The 23,608-nt window shown below is 39.3% G+C and overlaps 1 protein-coding gene across 2 annotated transcripts in view; it reads left to right on the forward strand.

Moving 5' to 3' along the window:
- The window catches only part of LOC113152522 (carboxyl-terminal PDZ ligand of neuronal nitric oxide synthase protein-like), a 146,784-nt gene that overhangs the window by 94,873 nt on the left and 28,303 nt on the right, over positions 1-23,608 (forward strand). The window contains exons 7-8 of one of the 2 annotated variants that reach the window (XM_026345814.1): positions 342-553; positions 13,707-13,868. In XM_026345814.1, coding sequence (XP_026201599.1) covers positions 342-553; positions 13,707-13,868 — 374 coding nt within the window. The remainder of the gene's footprint in view (positions 1-341; positions 554-13,706; positions 13,869-23,608) is intronic. The other variant, XM_026345815.1, reaches the window with a different exon arrangement.

Consider the following 23,608-nt stretch of genomic DNA (forward strand, 5'->3'; position numbering starts at 1 on the left):
TTGCCTCAGTGAAACCACAAGCTGTATCCCATTTGGATCAATTTGTCCTATTAGAAATGTATTAAAAAGGGATGAAATGCTGTTTAAAAAACATGAAATGGAAACTCTCAAGAAGCAGGAGAGTGCCAACAGCATAGCATAGTAATATATGTCTTCACTGTGGTATTGCAGCTCTTTGTGTGGTGAAATGGGGGCTAACATACATCTACACAGTTACACATGTAGTACCTGTATGCTACAGCTATGTGAACGATTTTACTTTGTGACTTACTCAAGTCTATGTATGTGTTTCCGCCCATGTGTGCGTGTGTACATGCTCATGCCTACATGTGTGTATGCAGGCGTGCGTGCTTATCCACCTGTATGTGTGTGTACTTTCCTCGGCTCAGCTCGGGAGCCAACGGGAGCCGAGAAGACACTGACCGTAGCCGAGGAGACGGACATTGACGCGGAGGAGGTGAGCCACGTGGCAGCAACGGAGGATTTAAACCCCAGTAGAGGAGTGACAGATCTGGACGCTACAGCCAAGATACCTGAGAACTCAGAAAACAAGGTAAATCTGCTGGTAAGGCGAGCCTTTGACCAGCAGAGGCTCTTTTTACGCAATGGCCGGCATTCCAATATAGAGAAGTTGACATCACCCTGTGTTGAATTTGTGTTTATGTGCATGTTGTTGTGAGGATTGCGCTGCCTTTCTGGTGCGATTATGAAAAATGTTTGTATCCTGTTGCATTAAGGTCAAATTTCAGATGTCAGTCTGGCAGAACGTGAATTAGCATATCTTGCACTCAGCCTCTGGAAAACTCTGAATGAGCTTCTATAGACAATGGGAACACTGCACTCCGCAGTCTAAAAACTAGATAATTTACAGTGTCTGGGTAAGTTAGTGGAGTTTTGTAATCTAGTTTTGTTCTGCCAAGTCTTATGAATCATTAGAGTTGGTTTGTCCAAATATCGTTGCTTGGTAATAAGATTTCATTGCTCTCAGTTGGTCCCTAAACAGAACAAATTTTGTGCTTGTGCTTCATGATAACCACAATAAATAATTGTTTTTACTACTTTTGCTTGTGGTAGCAGACATTTGACATTCTCCCTGTTTCCTGATTATTCTGTATTATGTCTAATCACTCATGAATGTAACTGTAATTATTAGCTTGTTGTATATAACAAATGATAACTATGCTTGACTCCAAATCAAGTTGTAAATGTAGATTCTTGTTCAGTGTACCTGGGAGAGTTACTGTATATACAGACACAGCTTTGACCTTGAATGGAGCAGAAGAGGCTTTTACAGAGTAGGGAACTTTGGTTAATCTGCAGTCAAAGTGTAGCTTGGAAGGATTTGACTCATAGGTGAAAATATACTAAAGGTGGTTTTAGCATATTGACTCGTTTAAAGTGTGAAGGCAGACTTAGCTGCAGCTCATCTTCAGTTTGATATCACTAAAAGAGAATTTAAAGATGTTGCACTGGACCTGGTGGCTTAGGATCTAGATGCATGTCAATCACCATCTCTCTTTTCTCATTTCCTTTTATTTATCGGTTGTCAGCTCTTTAGGAATTTAAAACGATTCACAAAACAAAACAAAAATTATTTCAAATACAGTTATGATTGCATTTTTAAACCTGACAGGTTTAAAATATCTGTTTATATCTGTTCCTTGACTTTAGGTCAGTCTGTCCCTGGAGTGTAACGGTCAATATCCAAGGTTTAAACAAGCTTTCACATTTTTTAGTTTTATGACTCTGAGGCTATAATATTTACAAGAGTTCCTTGAGGCTTCAAATTAAATACTTTTTTACACGTTCATTTGAATTTTACGTGCTTGCATTAACCCCCTAGTAAAATCAAGTTATCGCAGAGTCTTTGTTTACGGCCTTGCATATGTGTAGAAATAGCTCTCTGTCTACTGCTATCCTGTTTCTGTTCGGAGGCTGTCAGCAGTATGTTGGCAGCTGGGATCCAACACGACCACGCTAGTCATGCAGTTCATGTATTTGTGTTTGTGCGGCCTCGTTGTGTTAGAGATTTGATACAGCACAGTCAGACTGTCTGCTCTCTGGCCTGTGGAAACCCACCACCAGCAGTCTATCTATAACCAGAGAAATGCTCTCTGGCCTGTGTAGAGGTGTGTGAGCGTGGCTGTGTGGCAGAGCAGCAGAGTAGCTGCTGTTTACAGGGAATTGCAGTAGTGTGCAGGGGTGTAATTGTGTTTCTGCCCAAGGCAGCAGTGGAAGGACAACGGCTCGAGGTGAGGGCAGAGAGGGGGTGTTTATTGCACTGCTGTTTGGCTTGAGACCTTGAGCATCAAGTTTGCAACAATGGTGTATCATAATCATTTTATTATGTTTTCACTTTTTATGACTTCACACCGCCTGGCTTTGCTGAGCGAAAGAGTGTAGTGGACGACATAGAGAGAACCTGGTTCCATTTATGAAACAGTCCATTTGGAGGAATGATTTTATTTTGTAGTTTCCGAATGCGTTTCCCAACAGTTAATGTTCTCCAAATCTGTGAAACAATAAATAAACTTTTTAAATTATTAATACTGAATTTCTGTGTAACATTTGGGAACTGCTCCTGGCTCATGTTTATATAACAAACATCATGGTTGAGACAGTCCTGGAAGTGCTCTTAGAAAGGCTCCAGGCAGCAGATTTACCCTTCTTGTTTAATGAAGGTGGGAAGGTCAATCAGACGTACAACAGCTAAATCAGGCAGTCATCGTCAATTCACCACAATTCATTATTAAATTAAAGTCGTTTTTCTTTGAAAACCAAAAAAATACACTTTGAAATCTTTGTCTTCTTTGTATAATTTGTCCAAATTGATTTTCTAATGTGGCCTCTCTTTCACCTCATTGTGATGGACCAGCCCACCCGACATTAAGTGGATGTTTTATTTTTTCTCCAGGGGCGTTAAGGTCCATTCCATTCCATTTTTTATAAGAGAAGACACTTGTTGGTTGTTTTATGCAAACATACAACTGCCCCAACTATTACAGTGGGATTACACGTATGGATGCAAAGTAGTTGTCAGTAGCTGGGTTCAGGAGAATCTTTAGTTCGGGGGGCTGTTGTCCTGAGCACATAATGTACTTCCCCTCCTCCAACAGGACAGTTGTTTTCTGACATATCTGCCACAAATTGACACAAAAACACAACAAAGGTGAAATTTGATTCAGTTATTTCTACACTGATAACTTGTGATATGCAATGTGTTAAAGAAACCAACAGGGTTTCTGTGGATCACGGGAAAAGGTTGTAACACTACAAAAACAGCTTTTAAACAGCAGGATGTGCAAACATAAAGCAAAAAGGAGCTCCACCACCCAGCCAGTTAACCAGGTGTGGTGAAGATTTGACCTTCTCACTTAACCTCACTATCTTATTGAATAGATTAACACAAGACAGATATTGAGGACATGGTGTTACAAATGAGTTTGGCCATTTGGAACTGGTGTAATTTTTACTTTAAGAATGTTTGACTAATTCATTTGACGCTTACTAAACCATCAAACCAAACTACACAAGACACCTGGGATGTGGAACGTACAGGTGAATGAACAAAGCTGCAACATAATACACATAATTATCTTGGAGGGTGTAACTGCAACAAATTTTCTTCTTCTGTTTCTTCTACTTCACTGGTTTCAGAGCTGTCCACATGCACAAAACCTGTTTCAGAGGAAAGTTATTGTTTTTTAGTTCTATATGTTCTTTTTCACCTTGCCACTAAAAGTGTCAAAGTTTCCTCTTTGCAGGACGTGCCCTGATCTGTAGTTAAATCTGGATAATTAGGTACTCTCTAATAATAGTAAACAATTAAACAGATAAGGTGTTGGGCAACACTGCAGGCTGGAGTTCATTAAACTTTTTATCAGGACCCAAATGACAAAGCGTAACGTTACCGTAGGCTCAAGACTCACTGAGAAATATCTGTTTACTCACTACATGAAGACTCAACAGAGAACGAGACCCATTCTGGGATTTAACTCAAGAGTTGCGAAAGAGAGCTATTCAGTTGTTTAACAGCCCTCGGGTCCCATTTATGTTAGTTATGAGACCTTTCATTAGAGCCCCTGATTGAAAGCAACATGGCGTGAAATCACTGAAACAACGAGCCCTCAGGAGTGACCTCTATTTTCAGGTCATTGGAGGAAGTGTGTGTCATGTGTGACATTTGTTGTACCCGCTTTGTGTGTACATGTACTGGGTGTGTACTTATAGTTTGTGGTACATTTGTAACAGCTTGACAGATTAAATGGGAATGTGCAGGGACAAGTGGAGGAAGGTAATATTGAATAAGATGTGTGTGTCTCTGTGTTGGTACCTATGTGCATGCATTTTTATTACACAGCTGTGTGTGTATGTTCCTGCGTGGAGGCATTTGATTCACTACGGGGTGTCTCTGGAAGCTCATGAAAGGGAAAGCAGCCTGTGAGTGTTAAAGTTCATTCTTTTCCTGTCAGTTCCTGTTAGACTGACAAATCCCTCGGTGCCCAACGTTCAAATGATCCCAGAGGACTTAGAGAGCGCACATCAGTCCTGCTTCAGGATTTATGTCCATGAGGTCAAGTCAGGGTGTTGACTTTTAGAAGACTTGATTTTGGGGTAAAAGAGAGGCTTTTAGCAAGAGAAGGATGTTCATTGATGGTTTCAATAAAATGTGAGTGCTGTGTCAAAATCAGCAGTCAGAATGTCAAGATTATTTTAAAGCCTCAAAACAGAACCCTTTTCTATTATGTCAGTGTTGTCTGATGCGGTAGTTCAAGCATAAGCTTAAGGAAAAAGCTTTTGTTTTCTTTGTGTGTGAATTAGCTGGAAAGAGAAGGGAAGTGTGTGTGTGTGTGTGTGTGTGTGTGTGTGTGTGTGTGTGTGTGTGTGTGTGTGTGTGTGTGTGTGTGTGTGTGTGTGTGTGTGTGTGTGTGTGTGTGTGTGTGTGTGTGTCAGTTCATATGAGCATGTGCTCTTTAAAGACTGTACAACAGATGCTTTGAAAGGGGTTTTGCCTGTGGCCCACTTCCAGATGCTGTCAGGCAGGTGTAAACACTCTGATGTCTGTGTGGAGTGCTACAGGCAGCACTCCACTGACAACGCACTCATTCTCTGTCTCTTTTTTCCTTCTCTTGTCCCATCATTAATGTGCCTCAATTGGTCCAGACCTGAAATCACTAGCACACTCTAACATGGATGCATTACTGTACTGAAGAGCCTGATCAGGCACAGCCTGAGGGCTCATGGCCAGAGCCTCTGTATGAAGTTACTGTTAACATGTCTTGCTGGAAAGCCACAGAACTCAGTTGGACGTAATGATGGTCTTCTAGCAAGAACCCATACAATATTTTTAGTAACAGTCCAGATAATTTCCAAAAAGATTATACAGTTCCTCAAAAGATGTTGTTTACCAAACTACCAGGTACAGTATGAAGGTCTGTCTCTTATTGGTAAAACTGGGCAGTCAGTGTTTTTATGCTGTGAGATTTAAAACACCATGAACGCTGTTTATACACAAAAGATTACTCCCCTCAGAACAGTGGTGTGATGGTGGCATAAAGATTTGGCGAGGAAAGAGGGAAGAGGTGTAAGGAGGCAGTGGGGCAGACTGTGACAGCTGTGAAATCACAGTTTTCCTGTCTGTGCGACTTGGAAATGAATGTGTTGAAGTAAATCATGCAGTTGTCAAACTTGAAGAGAAGATGGATAGCAAACAAGATGTACAACATATTTACACTTACCTCAGAATGGAGCTGTGGAGGAGAAAAGTGATTTTATACTGAGTATGGAGAAAAGCATAAAGTATATAATTTAATACACTTAAAGCTCAGAAGATGATGTTGATCCTTCACTGTCCTCCAATGATTATATCAACCCGTACTGGTCGTTTTAGCTCATGACCCAAAATAAAGACTTGGTGCGTAAAAAGCCTGATCAGGTGCACGTGTTAAAAACGCAGCTGTTGGTGTAGACACAGCATTATGTAAGACATAAAGCTGAAGTCTTATCCAATTAAAATGTGAACTATATGTTCTGTTTATCTAAAAGGGACTTAAACTATATGTGATTTATAATATATACAGTGTTTATTATATCTTCTTCCAGGAACTTATGTAAGTGTGTTGATTATTATAAATGGTAGAGGGAAATAAACCAAATGTAATGTGTGGTTTTATAACAACAGTTGTATTAAGACAATGATCTGTAACATATTAATCTACTAAATCAAACAATTCATGGAGTCTCTGTTTATGGCTGGCTGTCCCCTGAACATCTTTACATGCACAGACTTAGCTTTTCAATAGTATTCACATAGAATAAAATATATATAAATATATTAAATAAAAAAGCTTAAGAAACTTAAACTTACACTGACTGTAAACTCAGCATTGCTTGACCCCTTTTTATTGGATAAACCTTCTCTTAGTAGGCTCTGTGCTCTGGTTGTTTTTCTTGATAACCTTGTGGTCTGATGATGATGTAACTGTGTGTGGAGACTTGTTAAGTTGTGGTAAGACTGCAGGCTGCCAAACACTGAGGAGTAACAAGACCAGTAGCCAAAATCTTGTCAAAGCTTAATGTTGTAGCGTTCCTCTTTCTTGCACTCTGTGTTTCTGACCATATCTTCTGGCATACATGCACACCTGAAAGGGCTGGGGTGTGTAGACCTTCATAGCATGTAGGAGGAAGTTCACCTTGAACGCTGCATGTGGGAGTTTTTCTTGTGAGTTGTCAAACACATGAAATGAAATAAGAGGTATCCATTTTTGGGGAAGTAATTGGCACAAAGATTGACTTTTTTTTCTACACATGGCCTTTTTCCTGCCTCTTGGCTTTCCACGTCGTCAGGCATCATTCTGTGCTGATACACAGCATGTTTGTCCACAATGTTCCTGCCAGGAATTGAGTGTTCACTGCAGAAGCCTCATGGACAATTTAGACAATCATGTGCCACTTCATCTCTCCACTGAAACCCAGCTATGAAAATTACTTAGATCCCTCAAATTTGTTCAGCTCTGAAACGCTGCGCTGTTGGGAAATAGAGAGTTTAACCTCCTGGAAAAAAGGGAGGACAAACCATCATGTAAAGCATGTTGGGAAAACCAACTCACTGGATAGTAGGAATTCTTAGCAACCAACAAGCTGTGAAAACATGGTGAAAACATGGTGTCTGGAGGCTGTGAGGTAACAAAAACTTTATTTATTCTGATAGAAAATATATTTTCCTTTAAAATCAATACTAACCATTTCAAATCACTGAAGGTGCAGGACTCATTTGTTTCTCACTTTAAGAAGAAGAAACAAGATTACTGTTTTGATAAGTTGTGTTGCTGCAGACTCTCAATGCTCCACTGCTGAGCAGCACTGTACGGAGCAAGGGATTATAAACGGCATGTATTCACTAGAATTGAATATAAAGTCACTATATAACTTAATACTTTACAGCCTCCTTACATTGATTATAGGTTGCTACAAAATTGTTCTACCATCTGATATTACTGTACTGTATTTTCAAACTTCTTCAGTCTTCGCCCATATTGCCAACAACAACCAATGGCTAGACTCTAGCATAGATGTAGTTGTCGGGGAGTCATGTTGAGTATGTTTATTTTCGAGCAGTGTCATACAATGTCTGTGATTTGGTTTTACAAGTTGTTCTACTGTATTGGTAACTTGCAGGAAATAATGTGCACTCATAGTATGATAACATAAGGTAAACTTTATAAATCCCAGAGGGGAAATTCAGGTCGTTTTTTAGATAGAAAGATAATAAAAGGAGTTAGTAATCATCTGCTATTAGTGTCAACGCCCCATTACGGTCTAGTCTAGTCATTTCATGAGTAGGTTTGTGACATGTCCAGGTTCTGACAGATCCATGTTGATCATGACACTGTATGCAGCATACAGTCCTACTTTGGTCTTACAGAGTGGCTCTCGCACTTAGGCCTAGCTCACACATGTCACTCCTAATCCACAGGGCCTAGAGCTCTCCTTACACAACAAATTACCTGCATTTACCTGGTGTTCCTGGTATGAAACAGTTTCTGATTAGACTAAAATCACAATCTCCATTGCTGAGGACAACCACTGAGCACATCTTCCTTAATTAAAGGACATGGAAATTAATGCCAGCAACTGTGTCACTGTATGGTATCATTAAAAAATAATGAGGTAACCATTAGCTAAGATGACAAGAGTGGCATTTAGAGCAACTTGAGCGAGAACAACAACGACTGTGGTGTAAGATCAATAAAGGCAGCTAAGATACCACAAGGGCAAAGAACTCAGGTGGGCATATTTTTAACAATCTCAGTGAATGTAGCTTTTAGATCATGCATTTTCAAAAAAGCAGCCATCTGATATTGGTGTTGAAAATGAAAGTAGACAGTGGAAATGGGGGAGGAAATGGAAAGCCTTATCTGAAAGGTAATACAACAACATTGCATGGTTTTTTTGGCCAGCAGCAGATTGTTAGTCACTGTTGCCTGTTGTGTTACAAAAAAATAAATTAAATACAAATCCACCCTGCAGCATTTCTTGAGGCTGTAAATAAACGGTCTATGCCAAAGAGCAGAAATCACTTTAAGACATTTCCTAAGTAACAGCAGTGTTTTCATATCAAAAATTAGTTTAGGAAAATGTTAGCAAACCATTCCCTGTTTATACATTCAACAGATGTAAAGTAGAGGTGGGCAATTTGGCCATAATATCACATCACCATTCTTACAGACAGTATCACAAATCAGGATTTTATTGCTATTCAAATTGGGTTTATGAGACTAAACTTTACAATCAAAATAATTTAGCTATTTTAAAAACACTGCTGTAAAGGCAGATTGTGGAGGCATTTTAATGAAACACAATTAAATGTTGTCACATGTTCTGTGTTGTTGTTGTTGAGTAACATTATGTGTCATTTGTGTTTACCTACCAAAAGTTTAGTATTCATCCTGCTTGTAGCTGTGGTTTTGGTCACCACCATCCCTTGAGGGAAATATTTGGTCCTTTAGCTGCTTCACAATGTTGATCTCCACTTTAGTAGAAAGGCACTATAAAGAGCTGTAGAGCTATGGAACAGTAGCATTAGCAGTAGTAACTGAAGTCTGTAGGTTTGACCTGATGATAGTAGTTCTGATAGTTTAGAGAGGACTGGGTGTTTCTCTCAGAAAGCACATACACCAACAGTGGTGCATTTGTTCTTTCATCCGTTTAAATCATGCAATAACATGAATTAGTGACAGCTGATCTCAGCTGCTGTTCGAAATGTCCTCTACTTAATTTATCACAAATGGAGTTGTTCTCTCAGACAGATGAACATCTTCACCTGAAAACGACCCTCTGTGCTATAATTACAACTGTTTAATGACTCTTAAGGTGGATTGTGTGATCTGACAGCAGAGTGATGTCCCAGTAGGCCTTTTCTCATAAACCCTTGATAAGGTTATAAGCCAGTGGCTGAGACTGTTGGCAATGAAGGAAGCCAGACACTCTCTAACCTTTTGGTGTTTTATTGCCAGTGTCTGTGTTGGTGTTGGTGTGTGCGTGGGGGGGAGGACAATCTGTTTGACAGACAGAGCAACTAGTGTAATCATAGCTGGAGGAAGAGTCTTCCTTTATCCCATGTCATCTATTTTTAGTTTCCCTTCCGTCGCACTTTCCTTCTCTTTAACCTCTGGTTTTCTTCCATGGCTTCTCCTCTGCTCTTTTCTTCATTGATCACAACGTGAGACTTAACTATAAAGTCTGCTTCCTGCTATGAACCTGTATTGGAACTTCTATGTGTGGGAATTAGATGATAATAACAGGGTTATCCTCTGGCGGGCCAGACTCCAGCTGTTATCATGAGGAATTACAGCGGCAGGTCGTTTTCCTCCATCCTCTTGAACTCCCCCACTCAGTTTGAATATTCTACTCTGCTGTCTTCTGTAATTGGTTTTAAGTGAGGTAAACAAGTTTAGGCTTCATTGTGCAGGGATGGATTGATGTTTCTCATTCTGCACTGTAAACACAGTACAGAGAGGCTAAACAGTGTTTGAATATGAACGCTTTCACTCAACAAACTTAGAAAAGCTGCTTGGGTGCCAGGATGTGGGCTTGTGTGAGCGTGTGGGCGTACATAAGCATTCAGGCTGAATTCAATGCTTGTCTCATTTTTTTTGTCTCTTGAAATGAAAATTGATTACTCCATCTATTATCTAAGTTGATTTACTCATTCATGCATTCCACATGAACTCTCCAAGTTAACTAACTTAGAAAAATGACGGATCTGTTCACTACTAAACTGGACTTTTTGTTTCCTAATAGTCAAAGATAAAAATAGATTAGAAATGTGAAGTTCCTCTGTATGTTTCATGTTCTGAAGGCTTAAAAACAACCTATATTTTCCTGTTAAAGTCCTCGATCAGTCATCCATTTTTGAGTAGGAACTCCAGGCATCATGCAGCTGCTGAGAATAATTTTCTATCCAATCTTCGGTGCTGTTTGGGCCCACTACACTGTGGAATTATAGCAACTGGCTCTAGGGAACAATATAATTACAGGTCAATAAAGGTGACATATTTCAAAATGGTGTTTGGCCTGGAGGGTAAAAACATGCACTTCTGGCTTGTTTCATTGCAACTTCATATATATTGGACTCTATGATGGGTTTGGTACCCACTAGGCGGCAGAAATAATCCAAACAAGACTCATTTATCACACAGAGAGCTTTTTGAACACCTGAAACTGCATGTTGGACAGTCAGATACCATCAGAAGGTCGTATTAAGATTTTCGTGGTCTGATGTTACTTACGCACTTTTTCGTTTTATTTAGTCAGAGGCCAAAAGCTTTAGATTCTAAACAAAACAGGGAGTTTTATGTGAAATGTCGTCTTTGGTGCTAGGTGCTAACTTCACCACCTTCAAATGTCCATTCTAGGATATTGTACAGTTACTGCATTGTACAATTATTGTATTTTTTTGCATCAAATAAGTAGTAATTTTGTAAATTACTAACTAATATTCATTAATTATTATTATAATTATAATTTTCTACTTCTATGAAGTGGTTATAGTTACAGCAGCATTGTTGAATTGCTGGGAATGAATGTATGAATGGTGAAATGCCGCAGACAACTGCTCAAATGTACATTTGTAATTGGATTTCTTTTCCATCTGTGCTGTATCTCAATCTGCTGCTGGCAGTCTGTTTATGTCTGTCTTCTGTTTCTGTCTCTGTATAATTCAGAGGTTATGTGTCCTCAGTGCTTGAAATCCAAACATGTCATCATTTTTCCTCTCTGTTGGTTTCGGTGCTGAATCATATTACTCACTTTTCAGCTGCAGAACTTTCAGTTCGACAGCACAGTCAGTTTGAAATCTACTGCAGCTATCCTGTTTAACATCCTAAGCATATGAGCCTGAGTACTTTCAGATGTCTGGAAGTGTCTCCTTAAAAACAATATGGCTGATGTGTCTGTTTTAAAGAGGAAAACAAGTATGTTTATAAGATCATAAATGTTTCTGGGGATTCTCCACCATCAAAATATCACTTTTTATTTTGGCTTTAGTAACATACTGTATATGCACCGACACACACACACACACACACACACACAGCTACTAGAGACATCTGCCTTTCCATTCATTACATGATGACACTAAAGAAACGTGTCACTTTGGATAATTTACTCTCATTAACCCAAAAGATTGAGCTCAGACAGGACATCAATCACACATCCATCTCCTGTGTGTGTGTGTGTGTGTGTGTGTGTGTGTGTGTGTGTGTGAGTGTGAGTGTGTGAAAATCATTGTCTTTTTGTCAACAGCAGAAGGTGCTTAACACCAAACAGATGGTGAAGTGTTTGCCATAGATTCCTTCAGGTGGGTTCAGGTTTACTTTATTCAGGTGTCGACTTGTTTCCCGATCCCTTCCTGCGCCACAATTCTAGGTCACTTTGAAGCATCGCGTGTCTCCTGTTTATGTTGCAACATAGTTTAGCAGCTCTAAAACTTTTTGTAAAAACACCAACAGAAACCAACAGGGCAAATAGTGTTTATTATAATCATACTAACAAATTTCTGTTTGCTCCAGAAATGTGTTTCCATTTTTATGAATGGAATTTGAATTAGTTGATCATTTCCTTTAGTTCACATTATTCAGATCTTTCTATACATTGATATGGGGACTAATGTCAAAGTTCTATCACATATATGAATATTATTACACATAGTTATTTTCCACTGATTATCTATAACATTCTATTGCCCACCTTGTGTGATCAACCTTATTATAGTTCACTGTTTCTTGTTGTTGCATGAACTCTAAAATTATTTGTTGAATAAAAAACAAGGATTTGTTTTGTATTCAATTAGATAGCACTTTATTTAATATTATTATTTGAAGCTCTTTTTCCTATTGACAACAACAAACATCTCCACATGAAGGGGAAATCATGTTACCTTGTACTGGACATAACTAGGCATAAAAAAAACTAGGCAAGATGAAGTGCAAATGATTCATTGAATATGAATTGAACAGGCAAAAAAATCAACAAAAAACCTAAATAAAACAAACGAACAAAAAAAAAACAAGACACATTAAAAGCTACCCTTGAAAAGAATTTCACCTTTTCAGCCTCACCTGGAACCTAGAGTACCACCAGGTAAGCATAGGGTGAGCTAAGCAAACACAAAGCTCAAAAGTTACATTTATTCATAAAAATATGCCCCTGTTTTCTACTAACATCAACATATGGGTGCTTACATCCCTAATTGCACCATATTTATTTTATAATGTGATCAGCTGCATCATCCCTCAAGTCGAAAAATCAAACAACAAATGGTTCCCACCATCTGAATAAAAAAAACCTGTGTCTGATACACACAACAAATTAGCTTACCAAGAATCAATTTTCTCCTTTAGCACTTTTAATTTCCAATCTCTAAAGGTGTTTTTATAGTTCAGAAGTAGTCCTTAATCTTTCTCTAACTTTACCTAAATGCTCTAGGTGCCTACCTGTGGAAGGCTCCAGCATGACCCTTTTTATACATTTCTGAAATGTGATCATTACCTTCACATTGAAACTAATGCTGCCCCATTATTTTAGCCCTAGTGCACTAAGGCACCATGTCTGCATAAGAAAACATCCGTGTGACTGGTTGACTGATGGAGAGGACACAATGTGTGACTAGTTACTAGAGCCTTGAATCAATTAAGATGCTTGATGGTGTTAGATGAAGGATAACTGCATCCCAAAGCTCATTATTGTTGGAGTGGAGCATTCCAGTGCTGCTGATCTACATTCCCAGCACCAGTCATTCCACACTGATGCGACTAATCAGCAATTCAACATTTTAAATTCAGATTCTTGTTTTGATGATGACTTGTACTCTAGGGCATTTTATTTATGCAATTGCTTGTCCTGATTTTATTTATTTATTCATTAGTAATTTCTTTTCTGTTTTTCTTCCCAACATGCCAACTTTCCGTCAGCTCAAGTTTCAAAAACCGATTAGTTTTAAATAACAGGTTTGTTTTTTTTTAGCAGTTTTATTTTGCATTAATATTGAAGTCTGACACCTCTCAAGACTTGAAAATGTGATTGTTATAAAGCTGGTTTATTATTAATCTTAAGACAAAATCTTAATTTTACTTTTCTGTTTGCAAAATTTTTCAAGTATATGTCTCAACTGTTTTCACTTATCTGCCTTCTTTCCTTGTTGTCAGGTGTCAGAGGAGGCCTCTCTGCTGATGTCCAGCCCCAGGATGCTTCTCCCTGCATCGGGCACGCTTCCACCAGGAGCCCCCCTATCGGTCCACCATCAGATCCAACTGCTCCAGCAGCAACTCCAGCAGCAACAGCAACAGACACAAGTGGCTGTGGCACAAGTACGTTCCCCACACATACACACCATTTTTACCTTTGAAACTGTTGCGTGTTGAATGCAAACACCTCAAAAAAAAAGGTTGTTCGTAAATGTTTAAAGCATACTTCATAGGGGTGTTTACTCAAAGCATGACAAACACCCGATTCTGATTGGTCACTTAAAGGATGTGTAGCCCAAAATTTACACCATATGAACAATCATCAGTATTTCAATTGCTTGCATGTGACCACAAACAGGGTAATGGACACACACAGACTGTCTCCAGCACATTTTTGTGTTCTGCCAAAGTAGAAACTAAAACATTGTGTTGTGTTGTGTTGTTCAGATTCCTCAAATTCCTGAAGTATTGTGATGGTCCTTACCCTTGAGGATCCTGTTTTGCTTTTCAGTAATTAGGCAGTTCAACTTGACATCAGTACATCTGATTGACCTTGGCACCTAAAGTCCATTGTGGCAGCAGCTGGTGATGCCAGGAGGCTATTTTACAATTAATCAAAAGGCTCACATATACAGACAGAGGCATTTTGGGTGTGAATTATCACACCCATTTACTCTGTCATTACTGAAAATAAGTTTAAGGTAGTGAATTGTGATAATGTGCTTAACTTGATTGGCATGCTTTACTTTTTAAGGCTAACAGTATTCAGGTTTGTACGCTGCTGAAGCCTGTCCAGACAAAAAGAAGGAAAAAAATGTTATTAGTAAATAAGAACATTTGTCATGTCTGACCACACTGCCTAGCAGAGTAAAGTGATCTTTGACAGACTGATGGATATCAACGCGTCTGTAATCCTGTCTGGGTTTAAAAAAAGTTACTACAGAGTGCGTCCACCATCAAACATGAATCCGCTTTAGTCTCTGCAGTGACACAAGTGACAAGTGACAGCAATGACAGGGGCTTACGAGCCGAATCAACACACACACACCCCCACACACCCACACCCACAGTACATGCAGTTCGTCACACAGCTTGCAAAAAGCGTTGAGACTAAAAACTGCAGTTGCAGAATTCAACACATCCTGTTTCACATGCACACTCACAAACACTCCGACCCAGAAATGTCCCAGACAGTTAAACAAAGATGTCTCATGCCTTCCAGAGACGAATACAGGGGTCCTGATTAAACCGCCTGTTCACGCTGAACTTCGCTGTTCCGTTGTCTTGACCTGAACAACGTCAGACATGCTGCTGCAACATCTGACAGCTTACACATTCAGACTGAGCGTGCCCAGACACAGTTATAATTAATTATACCTTGATGAAGCCAGAGGTCAGTGCCCTCTGACAGAGACGCTCTTGTAGTTTTTTTTAATAAGTCAAAACGGCTTTGACACATGAAAGAAGTATTACCTATGGTGGAACATTTCAAATGAGTATGTCCAACCCAGGGGCATTTCTGTCTGACCTTGGCTTTTTTGCCATTTAGCAGTGTTTCCCCATTGGTCCTAACTCGTCTGAGCTGCAGTAACAGCTTCGCTAGTTTGCTTCCACACAGCATCTAAATTAGTTTCCACTGACTCTTCACTTTCTCTGATTTGTGTGTCTCACAGTGTGCTGCTGTTACTGTTCCATCCTGGCCTGTAATGATTTTGTACACAACTATCGGAGAATTCGATCAACTGAAAAATTATTAATTCAGTTAAAACAGGTCACAGGATTATTTAAATCTAATGCTCAAAATTAAAATGTCTCATGTAAATGTTTGTTCTTTTTTTGTTAAAGTTTCTACCATAGTCTGGGAAGTTTAGGGTCGAGAGGTAAACCAGTGCTTTACAAGTGAGAATGAAGGAATTAGTCTGTTCGTGAGACAAAATTAGATATATTAGGATTTGACATTGTGGGAATGATGGTGGTCCTTGTGTCCTAAAAGTAGTCTTGGTTGCAGTTGTGGAATTGGTTAAGTTTAGGCAAAAAGACACCTGGGTTAAAGTTAGGCACCAACAACAGGATTAGCCAACAGACACCCATGTTTTAAGTTTTTATTTTTAATCAAAGTATATTCTTGGAATTTAAATAACTTATTTTATGGGTACTCACTTTTAATACTTTTATTGACCCCATTATCTTTACTGTACAACGTTATCAAAATAATGAGTGATGCTTTCTTATATCAAAAACATCTTTGGTTTATGGAAGGCGTTGTTAAATCTATCTGCGACCTTTGACACTGTTAGACACCAGATCCTCCTACCTGCACTCTCTGATTTTGGCATCACTGGTACAGCTGTGGCCTGGCTTAAATCTTACTTGTCTGGACAAACCTTCAATGTGTCTCGGGAGCGGCAAGTTTCAAACTCTCACTGCCTCTCCACTGGCATGCCGCAGGGCTCAGTTCTTGGTCCTCTACTATCTTTTCCTATGATTGCTATGCTGATGGCACAGAGCTCTTCTGTCTTCTGTTATTTGCACTGGATGACTCCATGAGTGATGAAAGGAAGCCATAATCAACTCAACCTCTCCAAAACATTCAACACCACATCAACATCAATATAGGATCTTCAGTGATTGTCCCCACTATGTCTGTCAGAAACCTGGGGGTGATAATTAAAAGAAAAAATCTTGTGCACTTTCACCTCATGAAACAGAGACAGTTCTTCCTATAGCACTTTACTTTAATGTGGACTTTAATGGAATCTATGGCAGTAAATGACTGAACTGTTTGGAGAAATTTAAATCATGCACAGTCATGCACACACACAGAGACACAGTGAGTATATCTGTGTACAGAGGTCAGTCTTAAGAAGATCACAATCATCATTAACAATCAAAATGTTGATTAGGATTAGGAGAAAGACACTGTTTGACTATTTGGGCACAAACATATCTGCAGTCTCCCCCTTGAAAGTGACAAAGTAGGATGTAATAAGGTGATTAGTGATGCATGATGAAGATGCATGTTTTGGAAGAAAACAGTGGAAGAAAGTTTACTTGACCAAGACACCAGTGTGGTTTCTTGTTCAGAACAAAATAGTTTTCCCTGGTGTCTTTGCTTCAGTTTCACATCCGAAAATAAAAATCTCAGTGCTCTGTTTTCACTTTACTGGTTTTGCATATGGTGAAACTATTTGTTGAAAATGTCTCAGCATCACAAAGTAACTTACATAGTTATATTAGACGCAGATGTTGTTTATGATTCGATGATCTTAAACAGCAGGTCCCTACAGAATTGTCAGGATAGAGTGAATCATACTCATACAAATGCGGTACAATGAAAACAGAACAGAGAGAGATTTAGGGAATAAACTGTAACTTTTGCCACAGTATTAAACTTGACTTCAAGCTGTTTTCTTTACAGTTTTCATGACGTAGCTATTAGATGTCTGCAGAGATTCTCAGTCTGTCCCAAAATCTACATTCCTGAAGACATTTCATGTCTCACCCAAAAGGCTTCTTTACTCTGAAACTGTTTTATATTATTCTTATCAGCATCTCAGTTTATTGTTCACTTTCCTGCATTCATTCATTGCTAAAACTGAACTTTTGCTAAAGCACTCACAGCACATGCTCTGTATTTGTCACCAACAGTGGTCATTTTGGGATTTTTTTTCTCACAGCACATCAGTTTGAAATAGCAGCCACACAATAAACTGTTAGATGAAATGCTGTAAGCGACAGGCTGTACACCTCCACCTCTTCAGCTGAGCCACTCTGTTGTGTGGAAGACTTGCATTAAAAAACAGATTCAGTTTTCTTTATAAGCCTAGAAACATCCCAACAGTTTATTGATTGCCTTATGAAAGCAATGGAATTGCATTGTTAACGTGCACCAGTTGCATCTTTGTGTTGTAGCTGCTCAATGAGCGTCTGCAGCCCCCAAAATTCTAAGACTAAACGAAAAATAGATAATTGAGATTAGTTGCTGTATCTTAAATGGTTGTTTTCCTTTAATGTGTATAAAAGCAGATTCAGAAATGACCTAAAGGGGTAAAGGGAACATTTTTACTGATTCCCCAGTGAGGCAACTGGGAAAGTGCATTTGAATTTGAACCCTGCTGCAGAGCCTGAGCTGAGGTCACAGTAAATGGAGGTAAAGTAGTGAGCTGGCCGACACTAATCAAGGCTCACTTAGGGTTGAGTGGAAGTGGCGATGTTTAATGAAGTCAGGGAAGTTAGGGAGTACATCGACTTTCTGTTCAAGGCAAAACTCACTCTGTAAACGCTGCTTCGACATTGCTCAATCTAATTTGACCTCTCTCTGTTTCTGTCTCTGTCTTTCTAGCTTGCTTACTGATTCACTTCTTCATTTCCTCCCTTTCATTTGTTTATCATCAGGCCTACTTCCTTATTTCTTGTGTTTTAATTCTTTAGCCCCTTTTAACTGCTCTCTTTCTTGCTGCCTCACTTGTTTCCTCACTTTTGCTTGGACATTTCTGGTTCTCTCTCACCTCATCAAGCACTCATTCGGCTTCTCACACACATTTAAGTGCATTTCCAATGATCATTTCAGTTTAAAAAAGCGAACCAGTGAAGGGATTGGAGGGGTTTCAAACATTTCGACATCAAAGGGACCTGCGTGGGCAGGCATTGCGATGATGGTAATCCTGTGTGAAGAGCACATCCTCAGCATCCAACCCTGTAGAGTCAGAGCACACAACCAACAGTGTTAATCCCCTTACACTATGTATGAGAGTCTCTGTGTTTTAGTCTTGTCTGACAAGGAAATGGTATCATTTAAACAGCATTATCTCACAGTTTTTACTTTTCCTATATTTTTACAGGACTCTCATTCATTCAGGACTTCTCATTTTGCCTCATTTGTGGTGCCAAGAGCTCTCAAATGTAGTAGTATAGAGGTCTTCCAGTAAAAACTTTGTATTTTAGAAGTATTTTGAAGTATTTTTTCTATATTCCAAACACACTGACACAAGCAAAAAATTAGTTTTTATAAAGAAGTCATTTTGTTGTTGAAATGTAAAAATACCAATGAGGTGCTACCTTTATTAATTAAAAGCAACGTGGTTTGAGTGGGTGGCACATGTACAAAGTTCAGAGCTGACAAGGTGACAGTGTTGGGTTTTGTCAAGCAAAGCACTTTGGCTAAGGTTAGAGAAAGACTGCACGCTTGTTTAAAGGTAAATAAACATGTGTGAACTGAAATTAAAAGTAGATCGTGAAACAAGATGCAGCTAAAGTTTTCTTTCAAGTTGTCTTTCAGTAAACTGCTTCCTTCACACCTATGTGATATGTGTGTCTAAACCAACCCACCATAACAATTTATGATGCTATTGTCAGACAAACTGGATGTTGTACTGACAGCATCAGATCAAGTATGTTAACATGAGGCATAGTCTGGCTGCAACTACAGTATGTTCCCTACAAAAACATAATTTCATTTGCAGTTAAGTTGTATAAAAAAAGAAGTCAGCAGAATTCCTGTTGCTATTGATCATTTCTCAGCTCAGCTAATTGCATTTTTCATCATTGATTTGTGTGAATGTAGTTCATATGAAAACTGGAAAGAACAACAAGGGAATATAATTGGTTGTACACATGAAGTTCATTCTGTTGGATAAGAATGTGAGTACTGGGATAAACATTATTCATCATATATTTCTTAAACACATTTAGTTTAATTAATTAATTTAGCTTCTGTCTCTGCCGGTCACTCCTGCCTAAGGAGATGTCTGGCGCCCTCACAGTTTAGGAGCTGAGACCACGCGTAAATCTTTCTTTTGGCAAGTTATCCCAAGTATCTCTTTTTAAGAAATCTGTTAAATAGATTTTTTTTTTTATTGTAAAGAACTAAAAGGTAGAAAGAGACTTGGTAGAGAAATTTCAAACTATTGTGAGAACAGAAAAAGGGAAGATGAAAATTGTCCTTGGGTGATGTTCTGTTCTGGGGACCAGTTTTGAACAAAGGAAGCAATAAAAAGTCAGTGAGATGCTGCAGCCTAATTAGAGCTTTAAGGAGTCATTTCAGTCGCTTGAAGCTCCTTCAATTTCACAACGCACAGATAAGGGGGAAGAAAATGGTGGGTAACAGCAGGTTTACTACCAAGGGACCACTGCAGTAAAACACAAGTGGTGCACATTTAATTGGCTCTTTGTCTCGGTTCTGCTTTTAGTAAAAGGTTTAGAAGTTTAAAAAGAAATATCGACATCATTGTTTCTAAAGTAGCAAGTTCTGGTCTGTAAGTGGATTGTCGTCTGGTGACCCTGTGGTCTTCTCATTGTGCATTTGTACTGTTCTGCTTCGATCTATTCAGTCCGTTCATTCATGTATTTCACTTTTGAAAATCAACTGGGCCTGTTGTAAAACCAGTTCCTGAGAATCAGCTCTGGCAGATACTGTAGGAAGAGAAAACCTGAGGCCAATGTCTATTTTTTGCAGTATTTGTATTTTTACCATCATTACTGTTTTTTCCATCCAGCATGTGTTTTACAGCTGATTACACAGTGATTAGGCCTTGAATTGTGTAATACACAGGGTTGAAATTATGTTTGATTTGATGCCATTCTGTTGCATCACTGATACTCGCATTCATACACAATGAAGAAGATAATGTGGAAATGTTATGACAGCATTAAAGGGCTACATTTCTACAAGTAAAATTCAATCTGTTGCAGTATCTTCTCGATCACTCAACTGTTTACATCAAAATAATGTAATACATGGACTCTAGCTCCCAGGTGGATCTTATACAGGTAACGAGCTGACATTGGCAGCCCTCTCAGCTCGTTACCTGTATAAAAGAGACCTGTCCACAGAAGCAATCAATCAATCCAGATTCCAAACTCTTCACCATGGCCAAGACCAAAGAGCTTTCCAAGGATGTCAGGGACAAGATTGTGGACCTACACAAGGCTGGAATGGGCTACAAGACCATCGCCAAGCAGCTGGGTGAGAAGGTGACAACAGTCACAGCGAGCAATTATTCGCAAATGGAAGAAACATAAATTAACTGCCAATCTCCCTTGGTCTGGAGCTCCATGCAAGATCTCACCTCGTGGAGTTTCAATGATAATGAGAACGGTGAGGAATCAGCCAAGAACCACTCGGGAGGAACTTGTCAATGATCTCAAGGCAGCTGGGACCATAGTCACCAAAAAAACAGTTGGTAACACACTACGCCGTGAAGGACTGAAATCCTGCTGTGCCCGCAAGGTCCCCCTGCTCAAGAAAGCCCATCTACAGGCCCGTTTGAAGTTTGCCACTGAACATCTGACTGATTCAGAGGAAGACTGGGTGAAAGTGTTGTGGTCAGATAAGACCAAAATCGAGCTCTTTGGCATCAACTCAACTCGCTGTGTTTGGAGGAGGAGGAAGGCTGCCTATGACTCCAAAAACACCATCCCCACTGTCAAATATGGAGGTGGAAACATTATGCTTTGGGGGTGTTTTTCTGCCAAGGGGACAGGACAATTGCACCGCATCAAAGGGAGGATGGATGGGGCCATGTACCGTCAAATGTTGGGTGAGAACCTCCTTCCCTCAGTCAGGGCATTGAAAAGGGTCGTGGTTGGGTACTCCAGCATGACAATGATCCAAAACACACGGCTAAGGCAACAAATCACTGGCTCAAGAAGAAGCATATTAAGGTCATGGAGTGGCCTAGTCAGTCTCCAGACCTTAATCCCATAGAAAATCTGTGGAGGGAGCTGAAGGTTCGAGTTGCCAATTGCAACAGATCTGTACTGTGCATTTTCTGGAAAAACAAACTGGAACTGATCTGTTTTCTGGTGTTGATTTCAACTGTTTATGGCTCAGACCCATATGCAAAACACAAACATATACAATAACTCTACTGACTGATAGTTTTTCTCCTGCTCAGAATGATCTTGTTCTGTGTGTTTTATTAATTATCAAGTGATTCAACTCAGCACATTTCGAACACCAGTAAATTCTGCATTGGCCTGATAAAACAACAGCATGAACAGAAAGAGTGACGATAATATCACTGAAAAGAATTATGATGTGAATGTTGGAGTAGAGTCACTTCAAGTCAAGGATCTTATTCCTGACAACGGGCGCCATGAAATATTCAGTTTATTTGTGATTTAAATTCAGTTAATACAAAAGAGAAATGATGAAAGGGAGACACAGATCTCAAGACAAACAGAAACATTAGTAGACAAAAGGATATATGTAGCTAGAGAGATACAGCTGCAATAATTTAAAGCATATCAGTTCTCATGTGATCAATTTTTCATTGTTTTGTGTTTTATCTGCAGAACGACTGTCTGTTTCCAGAGGAACTGGGTCTGGTCATATGCAGAATAGAAGCAAATTTAACCTTGTGTGGCTGCTTCAGAATAAGACTTATTTTTGATCAGATATCCAGGCGACAGAACCAAAGTCTGACGTCCTTACTGCTGTTTTGGTGTGAAATTATTCTTTGTGTCTTTTTTACAGCCAAGTGCAGCTCAGCTCAGCTCAGTGAGAAATTTAATATGGACACCAGCAGGACAAATGTACCACTTGCTCCCAAGGCCTCAGTATAAAACCAAGGAGGAGTGGCTGATGTGCTATTAGAGTTGTCAACAGGGCAGCGTATGTCGGAGTCAAGCGCCAATTTTCCATAGCCCAAGATGGGGTAATGCTGGCTGTAAATTACACCACAAAGTCATCACCAGGGTGTCAGTCTTTACAAATGAGGTCTGCAGAGGCAGGACAGTGAGAACACAATCTGGGATCACCCATTTGTTGATAAGTGCAAGGATAATGGAAGTAGATGACTGTCTTCCTCGACAATTGTTTTTCTTTCTGGTGATTAGATGTGGGATAGGAGGAGGTCTGAGGGCCTTGGATGGGAGGCTGTGAGTCTTGAATCCATCTCCTCTCTATCTTTGCCTCGCTGGCTGAGTGAAAAGGCACTGATAAAGTTTCATCCCTGAAAACATGATTTACATTAAATAAAGAGAGAGGTGGAGGTAGAAGGCAGTGAGGGAGGGAAAGAAACAGTGTTGATAATGATGAACAGCTGATTTTAAGAGACACAAGCAGAGGAAATCATTTTAATATTTGTTTCGGTACTAGTGGGTCAAAGATCCTAAATTCACTGTCAATGAAACTTGTTCTTCTCTGCTTTTACCCTTTTAGACCTTTAGTCACAAGTCAGAATGAAATTCATATGTAGGAACAAACACAAAAGTCAAATTTTCTTAGCATAAGTTTCACTTTGTGTCTAGTTTCTACATTTGTTTACTGATCTAATAAACAGATGGTGTGCAAATTAATACATATTACTGTAAATACTTTATTGTTGGCCCAGTGGTTACTTTCCATCTGTACTGTCTGCACCAATGTTACATGGTCACATAGTAGATTGAATTATTTTATGTAAACCAATGGTTAAAAGAGAAAAATTTTTGTTAAACTAGATAAAAACTTAATAAACTCCATAGTAGCAACATCTCATTGGCTTTTAGACTAAGTGTAATACTTTCTAGAAGTTACACAGCGCTGTCTGAGAATGGAGACTGTCCTTGGTGTATTGTTGCAACACCAATTACAGTTTTTATTCTTGCTGTTTCCTTTTTTCTGTCCTTTGATATGTGTCATCATTGACGTCAAGAGTCAAACTTGCTACCGTGGTAACAAATTCTGCGTTACCACATCAAGCAGGAATGAGAAACCAGGGAGTCATTACGTGTTTCAATGACTCGTAACTCTGCGTGAGGCCCCGTGATTCACGGCTCTCTGAAAATACACTGCTGCACTTGTCAGCCCTTTGCACCAGCTGCTGTCCTAGACATTTTATGGGCACCTGTTCAAATGCACTCTATTATTGATTAAGCTA

Source organism: Anabas testudineus, chromosome 4 (assembly GCF_900324465.2).
Source record: "Anabas testudineus chromosome 4, fAnaTes1.2, whole genome shotgun sequence".
Classification (NCBI taxonomy): Eukaryota; Metazoa; Chordata; class Actinopteri; order Anabantiformes; family Anabantidae; genus Anabas; species Anabas testudineus.